This window comes from Mycteria americana, chromosome 2 (assembly GCF_035582795.1).
Source record: "Mycteria americana isolate JAX WOST 10 ecotype Jacksonville Zoo and Gardens chromosome 2, USCA_MyAme_1.0, whole genome shotgun sequence".
NCBI classification, from domain to species: Eukaryota; Metazoa; Chordata; class Aves; order Ciconiiformes; family Ciconiidae; genus Mycteria; species Mycteria americana.
The window spans coordinates 48,169,067-48,192,791 of record NC_134366.1 but is presented as its reverse complement, the minus strand read 5'-3'; the positions used below and the strand labels follow the sequence as shown (position 1 = coordinate 48,192,791).

The following is a 23,725-nucleotide window of genomic DNA, read 5'->3' as shown; positions in this document are numbered from 1 at the left end:
CGCCGCCATGGGCATCCTGGGGCTGACGGGCTTCGTGGAGGAGCGCGGGGCGTTCTTCACCGAGCTGCGGGTCAGGGACACCAAGCTGGTCATCGACGGGAGCAGCCTCTACCACCGGCTGTGCTTCGCCTCCGCCGTCGACTTCCGCCGCGGCGGCGACTACGGCCCCTTCGCGGCGGCCGTGCGCGACTTTTTCGGCAGCCTGCGGGCCTGCCGCGTCGCCCCCTTCGTGGTGCTGGACGGCGGGCGCGGCGCCGACGACAGGAAGCTGCCCACGCTGCGGGGCCGCGCCGCCGAGCGGCTGCGGGCGGCCCACGGCCTCTCCCGCGGCGACGGCGGCTGCCTGGTGCCGCTGCTGACCCGCGAGGCCTTCGTGCAGGCGCTGGGCCGGCTCGGCGTGCCCTTCGTGCAGTGCTTCGCCGAGGCCGACCGGGAGATCGCCGGCCTGGCCAACCGCTGGGGCTGCCCCGTCCTCTCCCTCGATAGCGACTTCTGCGTCTTCGACCTGGCGGGCGGCTACTGCCCCCTGAGCCACTTCCAGTGGCAGAGCGTGTGCGCGGGGGAGGGGGCGCAGGGCTGCTACGTTCCCGCTCGCTGCTTCTCCGTGGAGAAGCTCTGCAGGCACTTCAGCCGCCTCAACAAAAGCCTGCTCCCTCTCTTCGCCGTCCTGAACGGGAACGACTACGTTGATCTGGCGGCTCTCGAGGTGTTCTTCAGCAGGGTGCGCTTGCCGAGGGGCTGCGCGGCGGGGAAGGGGGGCAAGCACGTCCGCCTTCAGGGGCTGCTGAGCTGGCTGTCGCAGTTCGCTGAGCCCGCCGAGGCTGTCGACAGCGTGCTGAAACACGTTAAGAAACACCAGCGAGAAGAAATAAGGGAGCTTCTGTGCGCGGCAATGGAGGATTATACTCCCTCTGACGTGAATCTTGAGGACTTTTTTCAGAACGGAAAGTACGAATGCGAGGCAGCCAGGAAAGCAGGCTTACCGCGGTGGGTACTCGATGCTTTGGCCAAAGGTAAGCTGGCCCCGTTCGTCAGCGATGCCCTGATACTAAGAAGTACCTTCCTCCATGTTCAGGTGGAGAACATGCAGAGGCCTAGCGCACATAGCACAGCCTTGCCCATTCGACAAGTTATCTATGGACTGCTTCTGAAAGTATCTCAAAATACTGACGCTTCTTCTCCAAGTAAGCAGGCTGGCGAGCTGCCAGTTGTATGCGAATTTGACAGACTCCAGAAGACACTTAAAAAAACATTTGTTCAAGCAGCAAGGCTACCCGCAGACTTTTGTGATGATCATCATTTTCCTTTGGACAAGCTAATGGAGGTAAATGGTTGTCACAACAGATGACGGTTAACAGTGTTTCAGAAGTGACCAAAAAATAGTTGGGACTCGTGTTTGCCAGCTGGTCGCTAAATGTGATGCCTGAACTAAGCCACCTCAGTAAGTAACTACTTAATACAGAGGTACCTACAGGGCTCTCAGCTTGGCTTGTGATACTTGAAGCTACATAGATTGCCTTTATCTTCTTCCTTTCCCTCCCTCCCCCCCAAGCGTACCAAGACAAATTACATGAAAAGTTGGGTGTGTGTATATGTGGTATTGCCTACATTTTCCATTCTAAGCCCTTCTTTCATCCTGTGTATTGTTACACTAATACTTGCTTTTAAAATTACAGGAAGGAACTCAGTTTCATGAAACTTAGAAAAGTGCAATTTAACACTGCAAAACTTAATTTAGATTTGATCAAGCTATGAATGTTTCAGAGCAATGTTCTGAAACAAAATCTGACCCATGGTTTTTTACTAAAAATCACCATTATTTCATGTATGCTTGCAGCTGCCCAGCAATTTTACCTGCCACGAGTATGAGTCCTGCTAACATGGACCCCTGCTGCTTGCCAGACAGAACAGCACCTGAAAAACAGCTTGTAATCAAAGGGAAGTTGTGCTAGGTTAGTTCCAGTCACCGTTAGCAATTCTGTATATTTAAATCCTAACGATTAAGACTGTAACTCTTCCTGTGAATGGAAAGTAATCTCCCATTCCCAAAGTTGCATAACTGAGGTTTTGTACACAGTGATTTCTGAAACATCTGGAAATACAATCTGTGTCTTTTAATACTGCATATTTAAGCCACATGCTCTATCTATTCTGGCATTCAGATCAACTGTTAATACGTCTCTGTGTGTGGGCTGTGCTGTATGTTTTTATCACTTGCTGGTGACTATTTCGTCTAAGAACCAATTCTATCACTACTACGACCATTAAATGCTACAGCTAGCTATGGATCTAAAGGCCTACACGCAGGTTTATTGTTATAGGCCTTTCAAACGAGCAATATGCAAACACTTAAGAGTTTGGAAAATCATGTTTGGGGATTTTAAGGAACATTAATGACACCTTAATTTGGTCTTGGTACGTATGCTGTTTGTTTAATGAATTTGAGTTTCCGCTATAACAACAACTCTCCTTACTAAATATATGGGAATTATCAGTTCAACAGAAGGTTAGAAGAAAGGTTATTCTGCATTTAAAGTGCTCTAGGCAAAACTGATTTCAGTTTGTCTTCTACTGTGGGGATATTTGCCTAAGAATAGGCAAAACCATCCTAATCAAGATTTACAAAACACTCGAATTACAATTGAACCGGCTGCTGCATGCATGTTACGGACAAAGTTTGTAACACCACTTTTTAGAAGTTAAGTAGCACAACAAAGAGGGAACATAGAGATGAATACATTACAGGTGAAAAATCCAAGCTTCACACTTGACATTTCATTGTGATTACAGATAAGCGTGTTTTCAACATCTCAAGAACAGACAACTGTGTAGTTTTTAAAGCTTAAGTAGTATTTTAAAAATATTTCCTGTTCTGAATATCTGTGAAACTTAAATAATTTTCTTATAGAAAACATGAAGTACTAGCTAGTTTAAACACAAGCTTATTTGCCTTTTGGAAATTGGCAAATAAAGCCTTGTACCTTTATTTTTCCACTCCAATTTTTTAATTTATTTTCAGGTACCCATGTCATGCCGTCAGCTGCTTTTGCTGGAGACTCTAGGAGTGAAAATGAGTTTCCTAGAATCTATCCCCAGTCACTTACAACTCCCTGTTGCTGTAACATGTTACTGGATATGTTGTTCAGAACCAAAAGTTAAGTTGCATCAATTAAAGGCTTTACTTCTAATGATAGTATCCGGAGAACTGCACAGGATAACAAATGATCCAGGTATGTCTCCAAAGAATAAAATTTTAGATGTTCAGCTACTATGAAAAGCTATACCATAATTCATTTTTCCTCATTTATGGTGAGTTGTCCAAATTCAGATGAATTAGCATTGATTTACACTATATCCTGAGGTGTCACATTCTTTGCATTGATACAGAGTAGGGAAACAGTGCTAGCCATCAATTTAACATTGTTATAGGTAAAATAGTGCTTTGCCATCTTGTAAAACATTAATTTGCATTTATAAATGCTTTCTTTAGGACTAAAAGATCAATTTAGATACAAAACTTACAAAAATAAGCTTAACATACTCATGCATCAAAAGAGAGTAACTACTGTTGATGCATTCTGATAGACTTTTGTTTTTCCTTGTGAGTTTTTCTAAAATCATCTGTTCTTAAAAATGCTGAGTTGTATAGGCGCTGTGCATTGAGATAATTTGAAAGTAGTAAATGATCACAGAAATTGTTTCAGTAATATTTATACCTAATTAGAGTTATGGTGGCATTTCCTCTAGGAGTCCTTCATTTGATGGCAAAGATCACACATGCCAGGGTTATACAGTTTCTTTAGGTTCTAGTTGATAGAAACTGGAGTGACATGGTTGCCACCTGCTTCCCAAGTGGGTGGGAGTGAGATGGAAATTGTGTTTGGAATTGATCCACTCACAGAACAGTGTAGCAAATTACCTAACAAATGGAATTCCCGATTTCACAATTTCAGATTCTCATGGATATAGATACTTGCATTTTTTACTCAATTTTATGTCTTAAAGTTCAGTTTGAGATACTTGAAAACATTACTGATGCTTCCTGAAATAGAACTGGAGGTTTGAAGACCCTATACATTGCAGACATCTTTCATACTGTTCACAGCAGAACACTTATTTGCATGTCAACACTTATTTGCATGTTATTTTTTATTTATAACCTAGATCCCACAGTTATACATGCTGAAGATGACAGTATTGCATATAATGAATTTTTAAAATGGAAGGAAAAGAAATTGCAAAATAAAGACTTTGATTTAGATGCTGCACACAGTTTTTGCCAGTGGCAGTGCTGTCTTCAGATGGGATTGTATCTCAACCAGCTACTCTGCACTCCTCTTTCCGAGCCAGACCTAACTAGGTAAGGATGTTTCAGAGATTTCCACACAAGCCCCTGATGGAATGCTGTCACATGTTGTTTTATTTTCTGTGTCACACTCCTATGGCCCACTTGACTACATTTGAACTCCCTTCTTTAAAGATATTAATATAGAGAAAAATACTGAGTAGAATAGGTATCCCTTAGGAGCCCACTGTTGGATCCTGTATCTCACTAAGATCTGTTTTTTCACTAAACAGCATGTTTCTGTACTTATCCTACTGAGGTACAATTCTAAATGATTATTCTGTTCTTTGAGCAGGCTTTACAATGGGACCCTTGTGCACAGACTGCATCAAGAGCTTAAATCAACACCTTCAGTGGAAAATATGTTTAGTTCATCTCCAAAAATGACTCAGCTTTATCAGCTTTTGTTAAATACAGTGGAGTCAACTGTATCTCCAGACTTCTTTCAGAAGATGACCAAGACCAAATCTGAGTCCTGCAAAAAGAAGAAAGCATCTACTAAGAAAAAAGAGGCCATCAGGTGTACTATACCAGAAACTCAGCATTTATGCAACGTTAATAGGTTTGCATCACTTGGAGTGGATGACTGAAAGCGTTATTCCTGAAATAACTTTTAATGCTATGCAGATGGAACAAATTGTATTAAAATGTGACTACTGGAATTCTCAGCTGTTTTCACACAAGTGAAATCAATCTTTACCACCAATTGTTGCTTTGGGGAATTCTTTTAATTTACTTTTTTTGTAACTAACACTTTTATAAAAGAGGTGCTGTATAAAAAGTTGTGGTGTTTTGTTTTTCTTTAAAGGTATCTGTCTAATTGAAAGTGAGAGTAAAGTTGTTCAGCATTTCAGAGCTGGACTATTTTACAGGAATACTTTTCAGGAACATTTATAGTTGGCTATCCCTCCATCTCCCTGAACGCTTCTAACTTCCAAAAGTCCAATTTTTAAGAATTTTTAAGTTTGTGTTTGAGCAACACTGTGATTACAGTCTCCATTGAAATGGAAACTGACACGTTTAAAAATATTGTAGAATCAGTCTTTACAGGTGCAGTATTTGTACTTTCAGGGAGAGGTAGCTTTACTTGGTGGCAACTGAGTTGCACTTGCAATATTACAGGTACTGAACTATACTCCGGGAGAAACTTCAGCTTCTCTTCCCTCCCCTTTGGCATGTGAGAGTTAAATGCTTATATGCATACACAAAGCTATCACATGGTAGCAAGTTTCAGCAGGTTTGCTAATTCAGAGTAGTTTTGTACATTGTTCTGCCATTAACACACTGTTGTCATTCAAGTTAACCTCCTTTCTCTAATGGCTGTAAAATTAACAGACCTGTTTAACTTGCTCTGATGTACACAAAGTTGCATGACAAACCCTTGCTCTCAACATAGTAATACTGAAAAACAACTTATTTAAAAAATCCTACATAATCAGTATTTCTCAGTGCTTTGTATTAACTAACTTTCCAGCACAATTAGTCAATGCTTTTCTTATAAAACTTGTTTTTCCCATGTCTTCCCCATGTGAAATCTAATTACTACATTTGGGTTTTTTCTCCTCAGGAATCTGTATACTTTTTCTTAACGTTCAGAAGAATCATGATTTCCACCTTTCATCATTAAAGTTTTGCCCATTACTTACCAGAACTCAAGCTAGATTCCTGCATCATCATGTGCTCAGTTTTCAGTCCTGGTTACGTCCCCTATCTGACAGCTATCCACATGAAAAGTAACGCACTAGATCTTGTGACTCACAGGAAGGGTCTCTGATATCATACAGCTGAGTCTTGATACTGCCATAATATATTCAATAAGAATAGATTTAACATCTATTAAATTAATGAGACACTTTCTGAGATACAGTCTGAGATAGTAATAGCTAACATCTTCCAGTACAAAACTGCTACTTATTAAACTACCAGGAGATGGCACCTAGGCTCAACCCTACAGCAACTTACTAGACCTTTACAACCCATTTCTATATAGACTTCAATTTGCAGCAGTCTGCAAACTCACATTTCCATCAGGTGACTAAGTTGAAAGAGGTTAAATTTAAAGTTCTTGATTTTAGTAACTAAAACTTAAATCCTTAATCACCCAAATCATCCTCTGATCCATTGTCATCCCACATGTTGTCATTTTACCAAGCTTGTGGTTCCCTATGGTTTTTAATCACCAGAAATAGTCACATTTAAAATAAGTCTTAAATATAAAAATACAGGCACGTTTGATTCCACTCGTTAGTGCTGTGAGAAGACAGATCTTAATTTACTCTGAATCCCATACTGGAAAAATGCTGAAGAACAAAAATTCTTGAGACTTGCTGAGAAGCAATATCTTCAGTTAGATAGGTTTGGAAGACTAGGATAAACTCAAGTATTCCACTTTTGGATAAAAACGCTGCCACGATCACGTGGAATTTTGAGAATACCTTTGGGAGTGCTGACTCGACAATTAAGAATTACTCCACTGGAAATTTCTCAATGCAGAATTCAGCTGTTCTTTGCTGCTGATAAAATGAAATACACCTTATTGCAAATACCAACCCTGTATGTGGAAGAAAATAATTACTGATTCTAGGGTTACTGTTCAGAATTTAAATCAAATGTTCCAGTTTTCCTTTTTGAATCATGACAGGTTTCCAGTCTTCTTTGAGGGGAAAATAAATAAATAAAGGCTCTTACTTGTTAAAACTGAAAAGTTCTCTATTTCATGGTTTAGTAACTAAATTCCTTGGTTGCTGTCTATTTTTACCCCACGTTAAGTGCCTCAATTTTTGTGGAAAAATCCCACTATTGACTCAATTGTTCTGGAGAAAAATCTCTCAGACTTGCTGTTAGGTGGTAATGATCAAGAGTGGAGCCAAAAAATGACAATGGAATTTAGTCCATGCATTTTTCATAAATAATGAGATTGAGCTAGATTAATTGCTTGTTATTGTTTCATCTTCCATTGGAAAACACAGCAAAACTTAGTTTGGCATGTTTAACATGAATTGCATTCAATTAAGTTCACCCTGCAAGAAGGCAGAATTAATTGTTCTTAAGAGACTGAAATTTTATTTCTTGTCTAGACTTACCTTATTCAGAAAGTGAGACTTGTCCTGGGAAAGGGGTACTTCCTAAGATTTGTTTAAAGACTAGGCAATAACAGTTCCAAGCTAAGATGGCTAATTGGTGTTCATCTGCACTTCTGTACTCATCTGGATTTCTGGGACTCCAAGACCAAGTGCAGAGCACAAAGCAGTCAAATTCCATGGAAAAACGTCAACAACAAGTTAAGACTTACTATGTGAAAGGTATAGTTGCTGTATTTTCTCAAAACCCAAGTTTGTTACAGAGATTCTTCATCAGCACGCATTGTCAGTTTTTACTATCTGTCTTTACTGAAGAATATTAAGTATTTTATTAATAAGTGTTCTGAAATTGTATTGAAATACCGAACACACTACAACAATATTGAACAACTACAGCCCCACTTGCCAAAGATGGTAATAGTTCAACAGGAAGAACACTGATAAATCTGTTCAACTTCTGAAAGGCAGAACTGCTAGAAATAAAACACTTTTGCATGAAGCACAAGAGCGTTTCGGTAAGAGGTCATCTTGTTCAGGCCCTACCAGCTCAGTGGTTCACATAACACCCTGCAGGAAGAGGCGAGTGCCATATGCTGCAGTCTTTCCCTTTACACAATTAGAGCTCCTTCACGTTGGTAGTCCATACTGAGCAGCCCCGGGGTCAGCCAGAGCAATGGATGAACTGAATGTGTAAAGCAGACTCAATGGTGCACTCATTTCCTGCCTGCAGCCCCACTTCCTGACCAAGTCTGGGAATGTCCAGGGGGAAAAAAAGAACAATTAAAATAACCTCTTAGCAGAGAAATTCATACACCACTTTCCAAACAGCCTTGTTTTCCATGAACTCCTCAGACTTTGAGCGTGGCACGTGGGGCAAGCCACAAAAGTAAGTGCAGAAATATCCCGGTGTCTGTTTACAACAATTCCTCATTAACCGACAGGATGACCATCGTGACAGCATGGCCCAGAGCCAATACCAATGCTACACTTTCAGGCTACAGTGTGAAAGATGTGTATCCACATGCTTTCAAGCAAAAGAGGTACCATTATGTCTCCAACTCCCCTGGAGATCTTAGACATCCTCTTTTCAAGATTCCCTAGGTGATTGTTCCTTGCATTTCCCCTCAAGGGATGATAAGTCTTACTCCGATGAGAAGAGACTGATGACAACAGCTGCAAGTCTATTTTGAGGAAGAACACCGTTTACAATTAGTGAATATTAGAGTATTGAGACATCATCACATACTAAAAATACTTTTAACAGATCAAGACACAACTCTATTATAATGCTTTTCTAGCCACATAAAGTCATTCTGTAGGTTAAAAATTTAATTTACATTACCAGTAAAAAGTTTATTTTTATGATCAGGGTGGAAGAACAGGAAGGAAAACCAAGCTTCTTTGAAAGAGGGGTGGGGTTTTTTGCCATTAGAGTGAGGATTTGTGCATTCATTTTCTAATTCAATATACTACAAATCATTTCAATAACAGTACTATCTTATAATCACTCAAGTGATCTAACAGTCATAAGCTAAAGTAAATATGGAACAAGACATGAAACAAAGCTTGTATCTAAAATTATATCAAAACAAAGCATGCTAATCTGATGTAAACGCCAGTTTCTTTTAAAACAAAGAGACAACACACTTTTAAGAAAAGCAAACATTTACTTCAAATTGCAGTATAGGCTTTTCAATCACAGAAAAAAGAAAAGAAAAACAGTGATCCGACAGCGGTCACATCCTGTGCAAAACAAACTCGGGATACAAAAAAACTGTAGCACAAGGTACTTGAGCCGCTTACACATTGCAGAATAAAGTAAATAAATACAGTAGCTAGAATATGGCACTCTTGTGACAGACTCTAAACTCAGTGGAATGCCTCTGAAATATTTTTTTATCCTTCTATTAGTAGCAAAGTCCCACCACCATAAAAGTAAAATAGTACAATGTTTTAAATAAAAACAAACTAAAATATTTATATCTAAGAGAAAGATTTTACACAGTTATATCTTTTAAGTGCAGAAAATGGGACTCGGGCTTAGATCTTTCTTTAAATGATACCCCACACACACACAAAATCCCGTTCAATCTCAAAAGTAAATTTATGTTTGAGGAAAAATGTTACCAAAGTTGCATAATTTCATTTGTTACTCCCACAGCTGGAAGTTAAATTCTAAACAGTCTTGAAACATGAACGTTCATCATTAGCCAGTGAAACAAAGGACTTGTCAAAAGCCCTCAGGATTTCTTTATCCTCCAAATATTGTTTTGCTTTCTCCTACATCTTTAGACAGCAATCCCTAAGTTTGCAAACAAAAGAATGCAATATGCATCATACATCAAGAAAAGACGAAGTTGACGAAGAAGAACTTCCACGTTTCTGGATCTTTTCCTTGCTTCTTTCAAACTTCTTTATGATTTCAGTCACTATGCACACTGAGGAAGTGAGTCCCAGAAGAAACAGTAAATCTGGAAAGAGTTAATTAGCCTTTTTTAAATTTGCTATTTAAGGCTGAGGGCAGACTTATGAAAGAACAAGATTTACAAGACTTTCAAATTGTCTCCCAATCATTGGGTAAGTTCAGGAGAAATGAAGCAAGAATCCATTTTTGCAGGACCAGAAGATTAGCATGCATAGTTTATGCACAAATCATAAGTACAGGCATGATATTTCAAACTTCTAAAGTATTTCATAACCCTATTTTTATTAGCACCTATGAAAACAAAGAACACTAAGCAACATAATTAACTTCATACTGAAAAAATATTAGTATCATCAGAAATGACACTACAATAAAAAGAACTATATAAAAACATGTATTTCATGACAATCTAACTCCAGAAAACTGCAGAAGTAATAAATGTAAGTCTTAATGAGGCCAAAAGCATTATGTATCTACAGCTTCTTAAAATCCTCATGCCTATTTATCCTACAACAATGCAGTTGATTATTAAATAAAGGATCAATATTTCTAAATAAGGTGTTTATATTGAGAAAAAAACTTGCTAAATAGCAAGATTAACAGTGCTTGAAAAACTTCAATAAACTCTATGCTTCGTTTTTGCCTGCATCAAAATTTATATTAAAAAAACTAATATACATAAGCACCTAAGAAATTTGAGAACGCACTGATCAGTTGTGTACCATACGCATCTAAATCATGGTTCCCAAAGAAAAAATATCTAAAAGGCTTTATATTAACAAAAAAAAGGCAGCAGGCTTTGTATTCCTGTTGTATGGAAACAGCCAGAAAGTGCTCTTATAGAACCATCAGCTAATTCATTTACAAATTAATCCTTAATGTACAATTTTGAAGAGGGAACTGTTCTTACCCAAGACACTCAGGCTCTCTGTTTGGAAAACCTTCTGAAGTGGAGGAAAGTAAATGACCAATAACTGCCCCATTATAGATCCAAGGACGGCATAGCAGAACATTTTGTTACTGCAAAGTCCAATCTCAAACACAGATTTTGCCTATAAAATAAACAACATATTACACTGTACATGCAATCTTAATAATTTAGAGAAAAATAATTCGTAACTACAATTTCTTTTCATCCAGACTTTTAGAAAAACATAAAAAATTATTGTTGACCTTTTACATAATCCAGAACAAGTTCTTGAACAGGCTAATTGCATTTTCTCTCTGGTAAACAGAATACAAATCTTGTCTTCAGAGTCAACAACTTGTATATTGAGCTCATTTTTCTGCAAGTACAGTGCATTAGAAGGTGCCCTCTACACTAGAAGGAAGTGTTTTTGTTGACCCTGACAAATAACATCAGAAAATAGACTGCAAATTAAGCGTAAATGCAGTAATGTATACTAGCAATGTACTTTTCTCCAACTAGCACAAAGCTTCAGACTTGTTTCCTTAAAACAAAAACATAGACAGAAAGAACAATTCAAGAAATTTTCCTTGGATTATGTGTTTAGGGTTACAAAATAAAAAAGTTAAGGCCTTCAAGAAGTTTCAGATTCTGGCAAGGATGCTGAACTGACAGAATTTTCAGGGGGAAAAAACCCCCAAAACAAACAAACAAGTCTACACAGCAATACAAAGGACCATCACACTTCAGCTTTTAATAAAAATTTCCTTGCTTCTGTCCTGACAGAAGCATTACTACCAGCTCTGCATCACGTAAACAAATGAAGGAAACTTATACTTATCTGTAATTTAAGAAATCCTACCTAGTAAATATGTGGAACTCTGAAGCTTAATAGCAGATGTGAAGTAAATCTGCAGGAAAACATTTGAAACAAACACAGCAAGATCCTCCCTCAAAGAAAATTCTGCTTATTGTGTAAATACTGTGTAAATGGACAATACGAATCACTTACCTGAGATCTAGAACTCAAAGCATTGAACATATCAAAAAATACAAAACAGGTGAAAGTCATGGTTGTATCTCGAGGCGTTATTACATTGTCTCTTAACTGCCAACAAAAGAAAGCAAAATGGCTTTAGCATGCTTTAAACCCTCCAAAACTAAACAAAGTTATTACAATAGTTCAAGTTCTACTACCTAGTAAATGAAAGCAAAAGCAACTTGTTTACCCCAAGCTGATTTAATAAATCGTACAACAAAAATTACACACCTGTAACTTACAACAATTTGTAATTCCAAGCTGTGATTAAATGAAGCCTCTTGACAAACATTTATGCAAGCACATGGAACACCAAGAATTCTATGATGCACTACCAAAAGTTCAAACAACGTTTTTCTCTACTGGGAAAAGAAAGTCAAATGGCTGTTTCATAACAGCCTGGCTAGAAGACTTGTACAATTACTTTCTATGGGCATGGTTTCCCACGTAGATTTGGGACCTGGAAAAATCTGTGTTAAAATAGAGATTGGGGAGTAAAACTGTATTCCTCATTTCAACAACTGCTTCAAAAATCTTACTCTCTAATCTGCTAGCTGAATAGATTATTAAATAAGCATGGACAAAACTTGCAATTATAAAATTCTGAATTCCAGCTGCTGGTATAAAAAGGACTTATTTTAAATTAGTTTGTTACTGCTTTAAGTTTTATAGTTTTGCCATACCTCTCTCCAGAAGACGAACAGTGTTCCACACACGATAATTATTGATGAAACGAGTATTTTAACAATCAGGTTTTTGGTCAGAATGCTGTCCTTCAAATTTCTTGGAGGCTTCCGAATAACATCTTTATCCACAGGCTCCACCCCAAGACTTACAATTAAAGGAACATCTTAGATTTTTGTCATCATAAAAACTATTGACTGATTCTAACTTAAGGATTAGATTTTCTGAGCTGAAAGAAAGATTTTAATCTTCTCTCTACAGCCTAAGAATCATCTCATTCCAATAAGCACATGATATTTTCACTTTCAGAAAAATGAGTTGTATGTATTAGTAACAGGCAATATCCTAACACCGCAGTTTGAGAGTTCATAAATACATTATCAGACAGTATTAAAGTTACCAGATGTTAATTTTAAAGGAAGCTGCAATATTAGTTATGTTCCCCATTTCTGTTACTGTGATCAGCCTAGCTAGTTCCTTTCCACCTCTCCCTCCACCATCTATCTGCAGTGAAGAGGGTCAGAGGAAGAACTCAGAGGGAAGCCAGAATCCTGCATACAAGTTTCATGGGCGTATCCATGGATCTTTAGGTATCCATGCTGCCCCCGTAATTATCGTTAGATACTAAAGCAAACCAAAAGGAATGAACGTAGAACTATACTGCAAACATTGTAATTCAAAGAAAAAGTTGCTGTTTCAGAAACATTTCACTGAAGTTTAACACTTCAGAGACTTTCCTTTATGAGCAACCATTTTCCTTGCTGAAATAAAAGGACTACAGATCTCTAATAGAATTTAAAGTAATAACTTACCTTTGAGCTGGAGGTCCATCCATAATAATATTGATCCATAAGATCTGCATGGCATTGAGAGGATTAGGAAAGTTCATTAATGTAGCCAGTGAGATTAAAGTCAGTGCTGCTATACTCCTGTTGAAAGAATCCATTTTTACAACTGTCAGCATGGAACATTCCTGAAGATCCACTGATAACTGCTTTGTAATCAACACTTCAACTGTTTAAGAGTAGATACGTATTTTGACAGTGTGAATCATGACTGACGTAAGCCTAACTTTAAAGGTAGAGCATGAATTCATTTAGAATACTCATCCTGACACAGTCCGTATTTAAAACATATTTAATTCTGTTTAACATCTTTATCAATGATCTGGACGAAGGGATCGAGTGTACTCTCAGTAAGTTTGCAGACGACACCAAGTTGTGTGGGAGTGTTGATCTGCTGGAGGGTAGGCAGGCTCTGCAGAGGGACCTGGACAGGCTGGATCAATGGGCCGAGGTCAATTGTATGAGGTTTAACAAGGCCAAATGCAAGGTCCTGCACTTGAGCCACAGCAACCCCATGCAACGCTACAGGCTTGGGGAAGAGTGGCTGGAAAGCTGCCTGGCAGAGAAGGACCTGGGGGTGTTTGTTGACAGCCGCCTGAATATGAGCCAGCAGTGTGCCCAGGCGGCCAATGGCATCCTGGCTTGTATCAAAAATAGCGTGGCCAGCACGACTAGGGAAGTGATTGTGCCCCTGTACTCGGCACTGGTGAGGCCGCACCTCGAATACTGTGTTCAGTTTTGGGCCCCCCACTACAAGAGGGATATTGAGGTGCTGGAGCGTGTCCAGAGAAGGGCAACGAAGCTGGTGAAGGGTCTGGAGCAGAAGTCTTATGAGGAGCGGCTGAGGGAGCTGGGACTGTTTAGCCTGGAGAAGAGGAGGCTGAGGGGAGACCTTATCACTCTCTTCAACTACCTGAAAGGAGGTTGTAGAGAGGTGGGGGTCGGTCTCTTCTCCCAGGTAACAAGTGATAGGACAAGAGGAAATGGCCTCAAGTTGCGCCAGGGGAGGTTTAGACTGGATATTAAGAAATTTTTCTTCACCAAGAGGGTTATCAAGCACTGGACCAGGCTGCCCAGGGAAGTGGTTGAGTCGCCATCCCTGGAGGTATTTAAAGGACGTTTGGATGAAGTGCTTAGAGACATGGTGTAGTGGTGGTTTTGGCAGTGTTAGGTTTATGGTTGGACTTGATGATCTTAAAGGTCTTTTCCAACCTATATGATTCTGTGATTCTGATTCTGTAAAACAGCATTGTTTTGGCAATAAAAAGACAGCAAATTTGCATCTTAAAAACCTCCCAAACTTTAACATAACATTTCAGAATTATCATTCACCTTCACCTAATTGATTTTTTTACTGGGGAACTGGGTCCTATATTTTTATTGTGCCAGAAGCAGAACTTCTAAACATGATTTTGAAAACCAAACTGCTTTTACACTTTTGATGTAAACACAACCACTCTGTGTACCTGTCACTAGCTTGACTAATCAGTCAAGGCAAGGTACTACCCAAGCTCCCTAAAAATACCTACACCACCCCTCATTATTAGCAAGATGAGAAGGCTTAGGCAAAAGACTGAAAACAGATTAGCTGTTTGCAAGCTTGGTATTAGAAACCTCTCTAAACAAGTATGCACTAATTGCTTTCAGTGCAAGATTAAGTGGTTTCATAACCAACAAGAAGAGAGCAAGGCTTATAATAATTCCGAATTTAGCACTCTACTGAACCCTATTATGCTCTCCCTGCAAAGAGGGACGGGGACGGGGCGGGGGAGGAAGGCAACTCAAAAACCTGAGGCTACCATTCCCAAGGCTAACAGGCAAGCACAGTTGCCTAGAATATCTATGCTTAGTTATTTTTCAGAAGCACGTTTCTAGTCTTCTACCAATGCAGGACACTGGTCAAGATTCAAAGTATACGACGCTTCTTACAATTTTTATGCAAGTTTTCAGTGTTTTCTGGGTTTTGTTGTGTTGGGGGTTTTGGTGGGGATTTTTTTTTTTTGTTTTGGGGGGGCACTGGGGGGGGGGGGGGTTGGTTTTGTTTGTTTGGTTTGGTTTTGGTTTGGTTTTTTTGTTTTTAATTTCTGCAACTCTATTCAGCCACTCTGAAATGCCATGAAGGCTTCAAAAAGGTACATGAACAACATGGCGAAGAGGAAAAACATGTTCCTGAATCCAGATTCAATAAGATAAACTCAAAAAATTTTTGAAACTAAAGCTTAAGTAACTCTTGTCTTCTTGTCTTACATACACATGATCTAGTTAGCAGAGGGATCCTTATATGCAAGAAAAGGAAGTCAGCTTCACAGAGCTAACTTGTTCCACAAACCAGTATATGGATTACAGAGAAACTAACCTCCTGTTTCCCTGGTTTCCTCCATTTGATATACATGTTCTGGTTAAGGAGGGAATGACTACACTAACTTCTCCTTTAAACAAGGACCCAAAGGTAGCTATGCTGTTTCTCTCCATCCTCTCAGTTACTGACTTTTCACATCTTAACAGGAAGAACTGTGACAAAGTCAGATGTTTGTTTATTGCACTATTTTCTGCTTCTTTAAAAATGAAATACAGAATACTGAAAATTCAAAAGCATAGCATATCAGCATCCTACGTGAAATTTACAATGTTCACGTGAATTTATGCAGCATCTGCTTCATGATGATTTGATTCATTCACAATGTAGTTAGAACCTTCTGATATTGTCAACTTGTCAAACTTACGTGCTCAGTTGAAATCTAACAAAATTTTTTATGTTATTGTAAATTCCTTTACCCTCTTCAATTGCAGACCTGCAATTAAAAACAAAGATTACATCACTGGACAAATTACACTACTGCCAAGGGTCACCCATCACCCTTGATGAGACCTTTCGATTCAAGTTAGATAATTAAAAAAAACCACACACACTTAAAAAACATAGATATATAGCATGACTTTAGAAGACCATGTGTTCTTACTGCACCAGAATGAAATATGTATAGACCATCTTCTCAACCTCTAGCATGTATCGCAACTTGCCTATCACATTATTGCAATTATAGTGGTGAGAAAGTGTTTTCTAATACCTAAATCAAGTCTACTCTGCTGCAAATAAAACTGATTTCTTTCTTCCATTCCCCCAATAGCCAAGAACAACAATTAATCAACATTTCTTTTGTAACTTTTAAGACAAAAAGATTAAAGGGGTTGGGGGAAGGATGTAAAACTCTGGAAGCTCATACGTTATTTTTTCCCCTTAGTGTTCACCACTGTCTTCACTCTCCTGTTGAGAACTCTCCTGATGAAGTGAGCAAAACTGGGTAAAGCTTTCCAACAAAAGCCTCATCAAGTCCTCCAAGTTAAGTACTTACCACAGATGTCCTTCCTATGTACTCTTCTGAATATCTTAAAATTATTCCCTTCTCTTTTGTTTTTGCACAACAGCACATTGCTGTTGGCTGAATTAGTATGGAAACCTTTGAACTCTCAGATCATCTTCTGACATGCTGCTACCTAGGTAGATTTTCTTATATTGTACTTCTACATTTCACTTCTTCCCAAGGTTTAAGCATCATACTTTCAGACAAACTGAACTGTTCTGAGATTGATGCATAATTTTGAAATGAAGGCTATCTCGCTAGACAGCAGTCCAGCTCTGCCAACAACCATGATCTTCAAAACTCAGATGGATCAAATTCAAAATAAGATAAGTTTAGCTATGCTCTCTTTGAAGTACACCAAACAAAAAAAATGAACAAGTAACAAATAGCTGGTTACCAGAAGTTGGTAACTTATTTTCACCTGTGATATTTAAATAACTTATATTCCTTTCCTTTTCTGAAACACCACCACATTTAAAGAGTTGAAAACAAACACAGCACTGTGTAAAATTTTTAAATCTTGACAGGAATGCTCTCTCATTTTTACATAAGATTTATGCTTCTGAAGTAAGAAATTAAATTAAGATGAATCCTACTGACAGCTGACTCACAATTTCACTTCAGTTATCTTTCCAAATATACTACTACCATAATTCTAGCTCGAGAAGCAGAAATACAGGTTAGTTTTTATAGCACATATATGCACAACCTCCTTTGTTACTTACATCTGATCTATGTACAAAGCCAAAGTAGCAAAGGTCTAAATATGTAAATAGATTCTTATATTAACATACATAAAAAGACAGAAATGCTTAGATGCCCCTTGTACTATTATCTTCCCAGCTCTTTTTTAAGAGTATAATACAGGTAATCACCATAAAGATGATTCTCCTGACTTAGGTGAGAACTCATTAACAGCTTCTACATCTACAGGTTCAGGGAATTTCTTTTGTTTTTAACCCAGGCAACATTTCATTAAAACTATATAGCACAAGGTATGTACATAAATGCCACCTACATTATTGTCTGAAAATCATCATCCACGAGGATCATATCTGCTGCCTCTTTACAAACATCTGTTCCAGTTTGTCCCATTGCTACACCGATATCTGCAGCCTTCAGAGCAACAGCATCATTCACGCCATCTCCTGTCATAGCTACTACTGCACCATTATTTTGCAGGGACTAAAGAAAAGAAAGGGAAGAGAGCTTAAATCGGGGACTGAAATAACCCATCCTATAAGATTATTCTAGATACAGGGTTTGTGTCATCACCCTGCCCCAACCCTCCCCAATTTCTTCTAATTTCACTGTAAAATCCTAAAAAAAATGCAGCTATTTTAATGAATTTTTATACAAGATTTTAGGTTAAACTTCAGTTCATATATTCAGATAGCCTAAATTTTAAACCTAGGGTATATAAAATCTGCCTTTAAGAGAAAGTAAAAAACTCTAGAGAGAGAAAGAAGATACTGTATTTACATTTTAACATTATGACCCTCTTACAATTCTCAATATATTCCAACTGTCTCAGTGTTCAACTTCCTTCTCCTTATTGTTGCTTTTCTGATTATTCCAATTGTTACACTGAATACGTTCCTCTTTGCTACCTTCTTTTGTTAACTTCTGAATGGAAGCATTATCTCATGGCTTGAAATTCACGCCCTTTTATCCTGTTCTGAGAAGTATCAGAAATATGGTTCTTCCCAGTTCCTAGTCAATTCCACTGCAATATGACACAAAATCTCAATCACCCCTAACTCCCTACATAGAAGAAAGCATGATGTTGCCTACCAGCAGCCGCCTATCCCTTGTGGACACTATGCATTTTTCTAGGTAATATTTTCAAATACACTTCACTTTCAAACCAAATGCATTTCTGGTTTCATCTTGATGCACTGTAGTACATCATAATTTAGGTAAAGGCACCACAAACAGTACCCATAAACAATACCCATAGCAACAGTCCAGCATTTGAGCCTCTAGTAAGACATACCTTTATAATTTTCAATTTATGTCGGGGACTGGCTCTGTAAAATACTGCAACCTGTTAAAAGCGCAATGAAGAAGTAGTGAAAATTTGAGAAATGTAAAGAATTGCACTGGATTCTATAAAACTAGAGGATAAAAAAATTATCAAAGGCCAACTGTACTCTTACTAGCTCTAAAGTTGAAGCACCAGTGAGCTGTGTTTTTAATAGAGTGAAATCATTAATTCCAGAGAAAAGTCAAAGTGTGTTCTGCTAGACAAAAGTTGGTGCTACTTATTTCAAGAAAGAATATGCAATTTAAAAACCCTCTGAAATTGTGAAGCAACTGAGTTACAATGGCTTGCTGCTGGCCTTGCTGACTAAATCCATGCAGGCAATTGCCATGCTGACTTTATAAATAATGTCCTTTTCCCTTTGTCAGCGCTAGTGGCAAGCTACTCAGGACGTTTCAATTTTACTATTTGTGTAGCATATTAGTAAGAGATTGGAGTTTTAAACCTAATTAATAAAGATTCCAGCTTAGAAAGAATTATTATTTTTCAGCTTTTTTTTGTCTATGGTCTTCTCTGTGAATTGAAATTTGAGCACATGGAATTTAGTTATCCATAAACTCCATACTGTTTGCATTCACATCTATTTTTCCTTTTTAAAAGTTGGATAAGAAGTTAGACTTCAACAGCCACTTTAGTCTATACACAGATATCAATCTTACTGGTTGATTTTAATTAATTCCTAATAAGATTTTAAATAAATGCCTAGAAAATAAATTTGGTCTCAGGTCAAACATGCACAAAGTAAATTTGTAGCTATTTCAGTTATTTACGGTGGACAGCCCTTAAGAACAAGTATTACCAAATAAACCAAAAATTATTATTTGCTACACAATTCTTTTTTTCTAAGTTTGTTTTTGTGAGTCACCAAGGAAAGACACAAAGTTGACATGCATGTTTCTTGATTGTAAATATTGGCTTTTGGCTTGCTTACATCAGACTCAAGCACGCTGCAGTCTAATTTTGCAGTCTTTTGCAAACAGAGCAGCATTTCAATGCATAAATTTTGCAACATAGCCAAGCCTGAACCTCAACTGCATTTGATTATGCCTTCACATTTACAGCTTTGACACTCACTAATACATTTAATTATTTAATAACTAAAAAGTATTAAGCAGTAAGTCAATAAGTAGACCCTTTCAAAATTCTCAACCAGTGACCTCAGATTGATTAAAAATCATTAAAGATACAGACAGCTCCTCTTACGAATTACAAAATGATGGACTGTCTGAACATGCAAATTGTAAGGTTATATATATGAGCTGAGCTAGCTACTCAAAGAAATAAAATGGTCTAACAATACGAAAAGTTGATGGTGCTCACTGAAAGTGAGAGGTGGCAAAATGAAAGTTCCAATATAGGCACTGAAAGGTAAAAAACAACTTGAATTGTCAAAAGAGACAAAAGTAACAAACTCACTAAAAATATAACCGTGTGAGTTGAAAGAAATACATTTTCATATGGTCATATGTCAAACCAAAAGATACTTGTTTGATCTGGGACAGCTTCTGTATTTCTGTACTAAAAGCCTCTGGTAATTTACTATGTTACCTACTTCTATTAGAACCATGTTATTTGTATCTCAGAAGTTACATTTTAGCTTTCCACAGAAAAAAAAGCATTTCTCAATATAAAACATATCCTTCACTGCATTTCAGTAAGTAGTATATCAAAACAAACCTTTGGTGTTATTTGAGAAAGCTGCTGAATATCCAGATCATCTATTTCTTCTCCAGAAATTGCCTGTGAATTTTTGGAATACAATCCTAGTCGACTAGCTGGAAATAAATAATAAAAAAAGGTATTATAATAATGTACCCTTTTAAAACACTAAGTACCTAATTTTTTTTTTTTAAACCTACTATTTTCTGCAGCATTTCAGATTTGAAACGCCTACAGCGGAACATCTTAACACCGTATTGATTCTGTATACAGGACTCCATTATCTGAACTCTTGAGTAACAAAAACATGCTACAAAGTCTATTCTAATCAGATGTTTATTTCCTTAGACCTTTTAGGTCTAAAGGCCTGTACCTCATTGTGTCAGGTGCCATGTAAACGCAAAAGGTCAGTCCTCTCTAAATAATTCACAGTTCAAAAATAACAAGACAGAAAATGAAAAATGACAACGGGGGAGACAAAGAAAAAAAGCCCTTTAAGAAAGTACTGCTAGTTTGGGGGTGTACTTATGTGCACATTCAACTTTTTCTTCATCATTCTGTACATAAAGAATTCATATTCTGGCTAAAGAACCTGTACTTTAATGTATTATATTTTAAAATATAAAGTTAAGTAATTTGTTTAAATATTTATTAATAGCACTTAAACTTCAAACTTAGTTATATGGACAGAACTGTATTGGATAGTACTGGACTGCCATATCAATCCTAAATGCTCACTGTCACCAGATATTTTAGTTTCTCCCTGTTGCTATAAGACAGGCATCCAAAGCTGAGGGTAGGGAGAGTGGTGTTGAGGGTATAAGAGTAAGAATCAGAAATGAAGCATATCTTATAATAAAATACAGTAAGAAAATACATAGTTTCAAACAGCAAAAGTCATACATTAACCAAATTAAAAAAAACCTACAGTTTAGGCTGAAACTGAAGTATCACTTCAGGCTAGGGTTGTCGTTTTTTTCTAATTCCAGAGTGCCATATCCAACATACAGAACTCACAAATGTTAAAGGCTTAATATCCACACTTCATAACAATTACCTAGGCGTTGCCAAAACAGAAAACAAGTGAAAAATGAAAGGAAGTGGACTATTCATACCAATGGCCACTGCAGTCTCCTGTGAATCTCCAGTAATCATTTTTATTGCAACTCCTGATGTGATAAGTGTAGTAACAGCTTCTTTTACACCAGTTCGCGGAGGATCAATTATTCCCACAAGCCCCAAAAAAGTCAGTTGTCCTAACTCAGGACCAGAAGCTAAGGCCAGAACTTTTAGGAGACACAAAAAAAATATATTTGAAATTAGCATTTACATCAGCATTTAAAACAACTGCTAATATTTGTTTGCAAAAATGAAAACTAATGGCATACCACTATGTCTGCTTATTGACCAAAGGCCTCAGTGCTGAAAACATTTTGAGTAGCTTCATTCATCCGAGTATTCCACTTGAAATTAATTTATCACAAGAAGATGTTCCGAAATGAGACCTAACTGAACTAGTAGGCCAGCATAAAGCAAAGGGTGGGAATTGCAATTTTTTTTTTTTTTTTTTTAAAAACATTGGTAGCAATGTCTGTTATCTTGAGTATTCAGAATAGCCTACTTACGTATATTCCTTTCTTCTAAAGAGTAGTCTTTTTATCAAACATACATCATATTCCAGGTTTTAAAGATAACTTTCCTATTTGTTCTCAGATTAAAGTGTTTATAATTTCACTGTGTGGAAAGAGAACAGCATCTAGCTTTGTGGTTTCTCTGTACATGAACAGTCTTTTATGCAAGAGGATGAAAGGGAGGATCAGTTAACGTATTTTTATTTTCTGCTTTGGTGGTTTTTTTTCTTTTAGAGAGGCAAATTTTATTGAGTACATGCTGAATATTTTCTGGAATGTCTTTTACAGTAGAAATCTTATTTCAAATATATTTAAATGACATTAGAGCTGTAACAGAAAAGCACATTCACTTTTTTCAAAACACTACCCTGCATTTTTTTGTTTGACAGTGGTCTGAAGCAGACGCAAAGAATGACTGTCCAAACAAAACAAGCACAAAGAGATACCACTCCTGGCAAATCCTCTCAGTTTCTAGTAATTTGCGTCTTGGGAATTTCCTGAACCACATAGTACCTATACCTTCACATTAAAAAGCTGTGGATGGACTTAACAGCCTAGAGGTCTCTTTACAAAGGCCAAAGAAAGCCAGCCATGTATAATGCTTGCCCACAATCACCTCCTATCAATCATCTTCTGAAAAATACTTCCAGCTTTATTTTAAAATCTACACACCTTGTGAATATAAAACATAATCCTAATGGCATCTTCTGACCTGCAGTCCGTTGTGCTAGCCTAACTCACAAAGGTGCCAGGACCCAAAGTAAAAGAAACAAACACATTCACATTTTAAAAAATCCACTAAAATCTATAATGAGATATGGAAGTTACTAGGTATAAATGCACTGTTCAGTTATAGTCACATGCAAGAGATGTCAGGAACCAGCAGTGCCTTTTCTCACCCTCTGCAATTTAATCATGTTATTATACAGGCCTTAGGCAATGGCACCTGCTTTTTCCACATCCTACCCCTCCCCACCCCCCCATTTTAAAGAAAAACTAAACAACCCAGTGGCACTTACTGAACAAAAAATTCCTAGTGCTTTTTTTTTTTTTTTTTAAGCAGTCCCATTAAAAAAAAAAAAATTTGTTATTCTGAGACACTGAAACAGTCTTACCCCTAAGTCCTGCAGAGCCCATAGATGTCTTCTCTTGCTGGTATTGCTCTCGCTGTTGCTGAACAAGAGGTAAGGTCTGCCCCTTACAGTTATATGATGTACAGTACCTAATGACTTGTTCATAAGCACCTTTCATAAAGCAAACTTCAGGTTTGTCCTAAAAGGAAAAATAATTGTTGTGTGCACGTGTATGTATATATAAATATACACCCACACAAGTACATACACATACACATGTAAGAATGGCATGTCTGTACTTCTCTAAAGAGTATTCAGGACATAACACAAATCAAAGTTACATTTCTAAACCTAAAAAAATCTGTTATTTTGAGTATTTCTATACAGTGTATGTTCAAAAGTGGTAATGTCAAAAGAGCCAAGCTAATAATCAATATCTCATTTCAGTACACATCATACACATTAGACACTGCAGGTCACAGTTTATAGACTAAAGAGACCATGCAAAGGACAGAAATGAAACCTACACAGAACATTAGACCTGAAATACCTTTATCTCATCATCTGACCAGCTGCACAGGTCATTAAACATCACCTGCACCCTTGTACCATGCCTAACAACTCTAATATT

The 23,725-nt window shown here is 37.7% G+C and overlaps 2 protein-coding genes across 11 annotated transcripts in view; one reads left to right on the top strand and one right to left on the bottom strand.

Moving 5' to 3' along the window:
• Positions 1-7: 7 nt before the first annotated feature.
• On the top strand, positions 8-5,024 carry ASTE1 (asteroid structure-specific endonuclease 1). Its single transcript, XM_075493279.1, has 4 exons — positions 8-1,324; positions 3,020-3,230; positions 4,165-4,360; positions 4,641-5,024. Exons 1-4 carry the CDS (start codon positions 8-10, stop codon positions 4,933-4,935), a joined length of 2,019 nt encoding a protein of 672 aa, XP_075349394.1. The 3' UTR covers positions 4,936-5,024.
• Positions 5,025-9,505: 4,481 nt separating this feature from the next.
• Positions 9,506-23,725, bottom strand: part of ATP2C1 (ATPase secretory pathway Ca2+ transporting 1) — a 69,267-nt gene continuing 55,047 nt past the window's right edge. For all 10 annotated transcript variants that reach the window (XM_075493269.1, XM_075493268.1, XM_075493276.1 and 7 more), the window contains 11 exons: positions 23,137-23,293; positions 21,506-21,676; positions 20,409-20,506; positions 18,684-18,734; positions 17,706-17,872; positions 16,049-16,117; positions 13,293-13,409; positions 12,480-12,627; positions 11,770-11,865; positions 10,761-10,902; positions 9,506-9,896 (listed from right to left, as the gene is read on the bottom strand). In XM_075493269.1, coding sequence (XP_075349384.1) covers positions 9,760-9,896; positions 10,761-10,902; positions 11,770-11,865; positions 12,480-12,627; positions 13,293-13,409; positions 16,049-16,117; positions 17,706-17,872; positions 18,684-18,734; positions 20,409-20,506; positions 21,506-21,676; positions 23,137-23,293 — 1,353 coding nt within the window. In that variant the 3' untranslated portion in view covers positions 9,506-9,759. The remainder of the gene's footprint in view (positions 9,897-10,760; positions 10,903-11,769; positions 11,866-12,479; positions 12,628-13,292; positions 13,410-16,048; positions 16,118-17,705; positions 17,873-18,683; positions 18,735-20,408; positions 20,507-21,505; positions 21,677-23,136; positions 23,294-23,725) is intronic.

Excerpts from the sequence above, each read along its gene's own strand:
- ASTE1 (XM_075493279.1), top strand. The coding sequence starts at position 8 with ATGGGCATCCTGGGGCTGACGGGCTTCGTGGAGGAGCGCGGGGCGTTC. Across the intron at positions 1,325-3,019 it reads CTTTGGACAAGCTAATGGAG|GTACCCATGTCATGCCGTCA; the intron begins GTAAATGGTTGT and ends ATTTATTTTCAG. Across the intron at positions 4,361-4,640 it reads TCCGAGCCAGACCTAACTAG|GCTTTACAATGGGACCCTTG; the intron begins GTAAGGATGTTT and ends TTCTTTGAGCAG.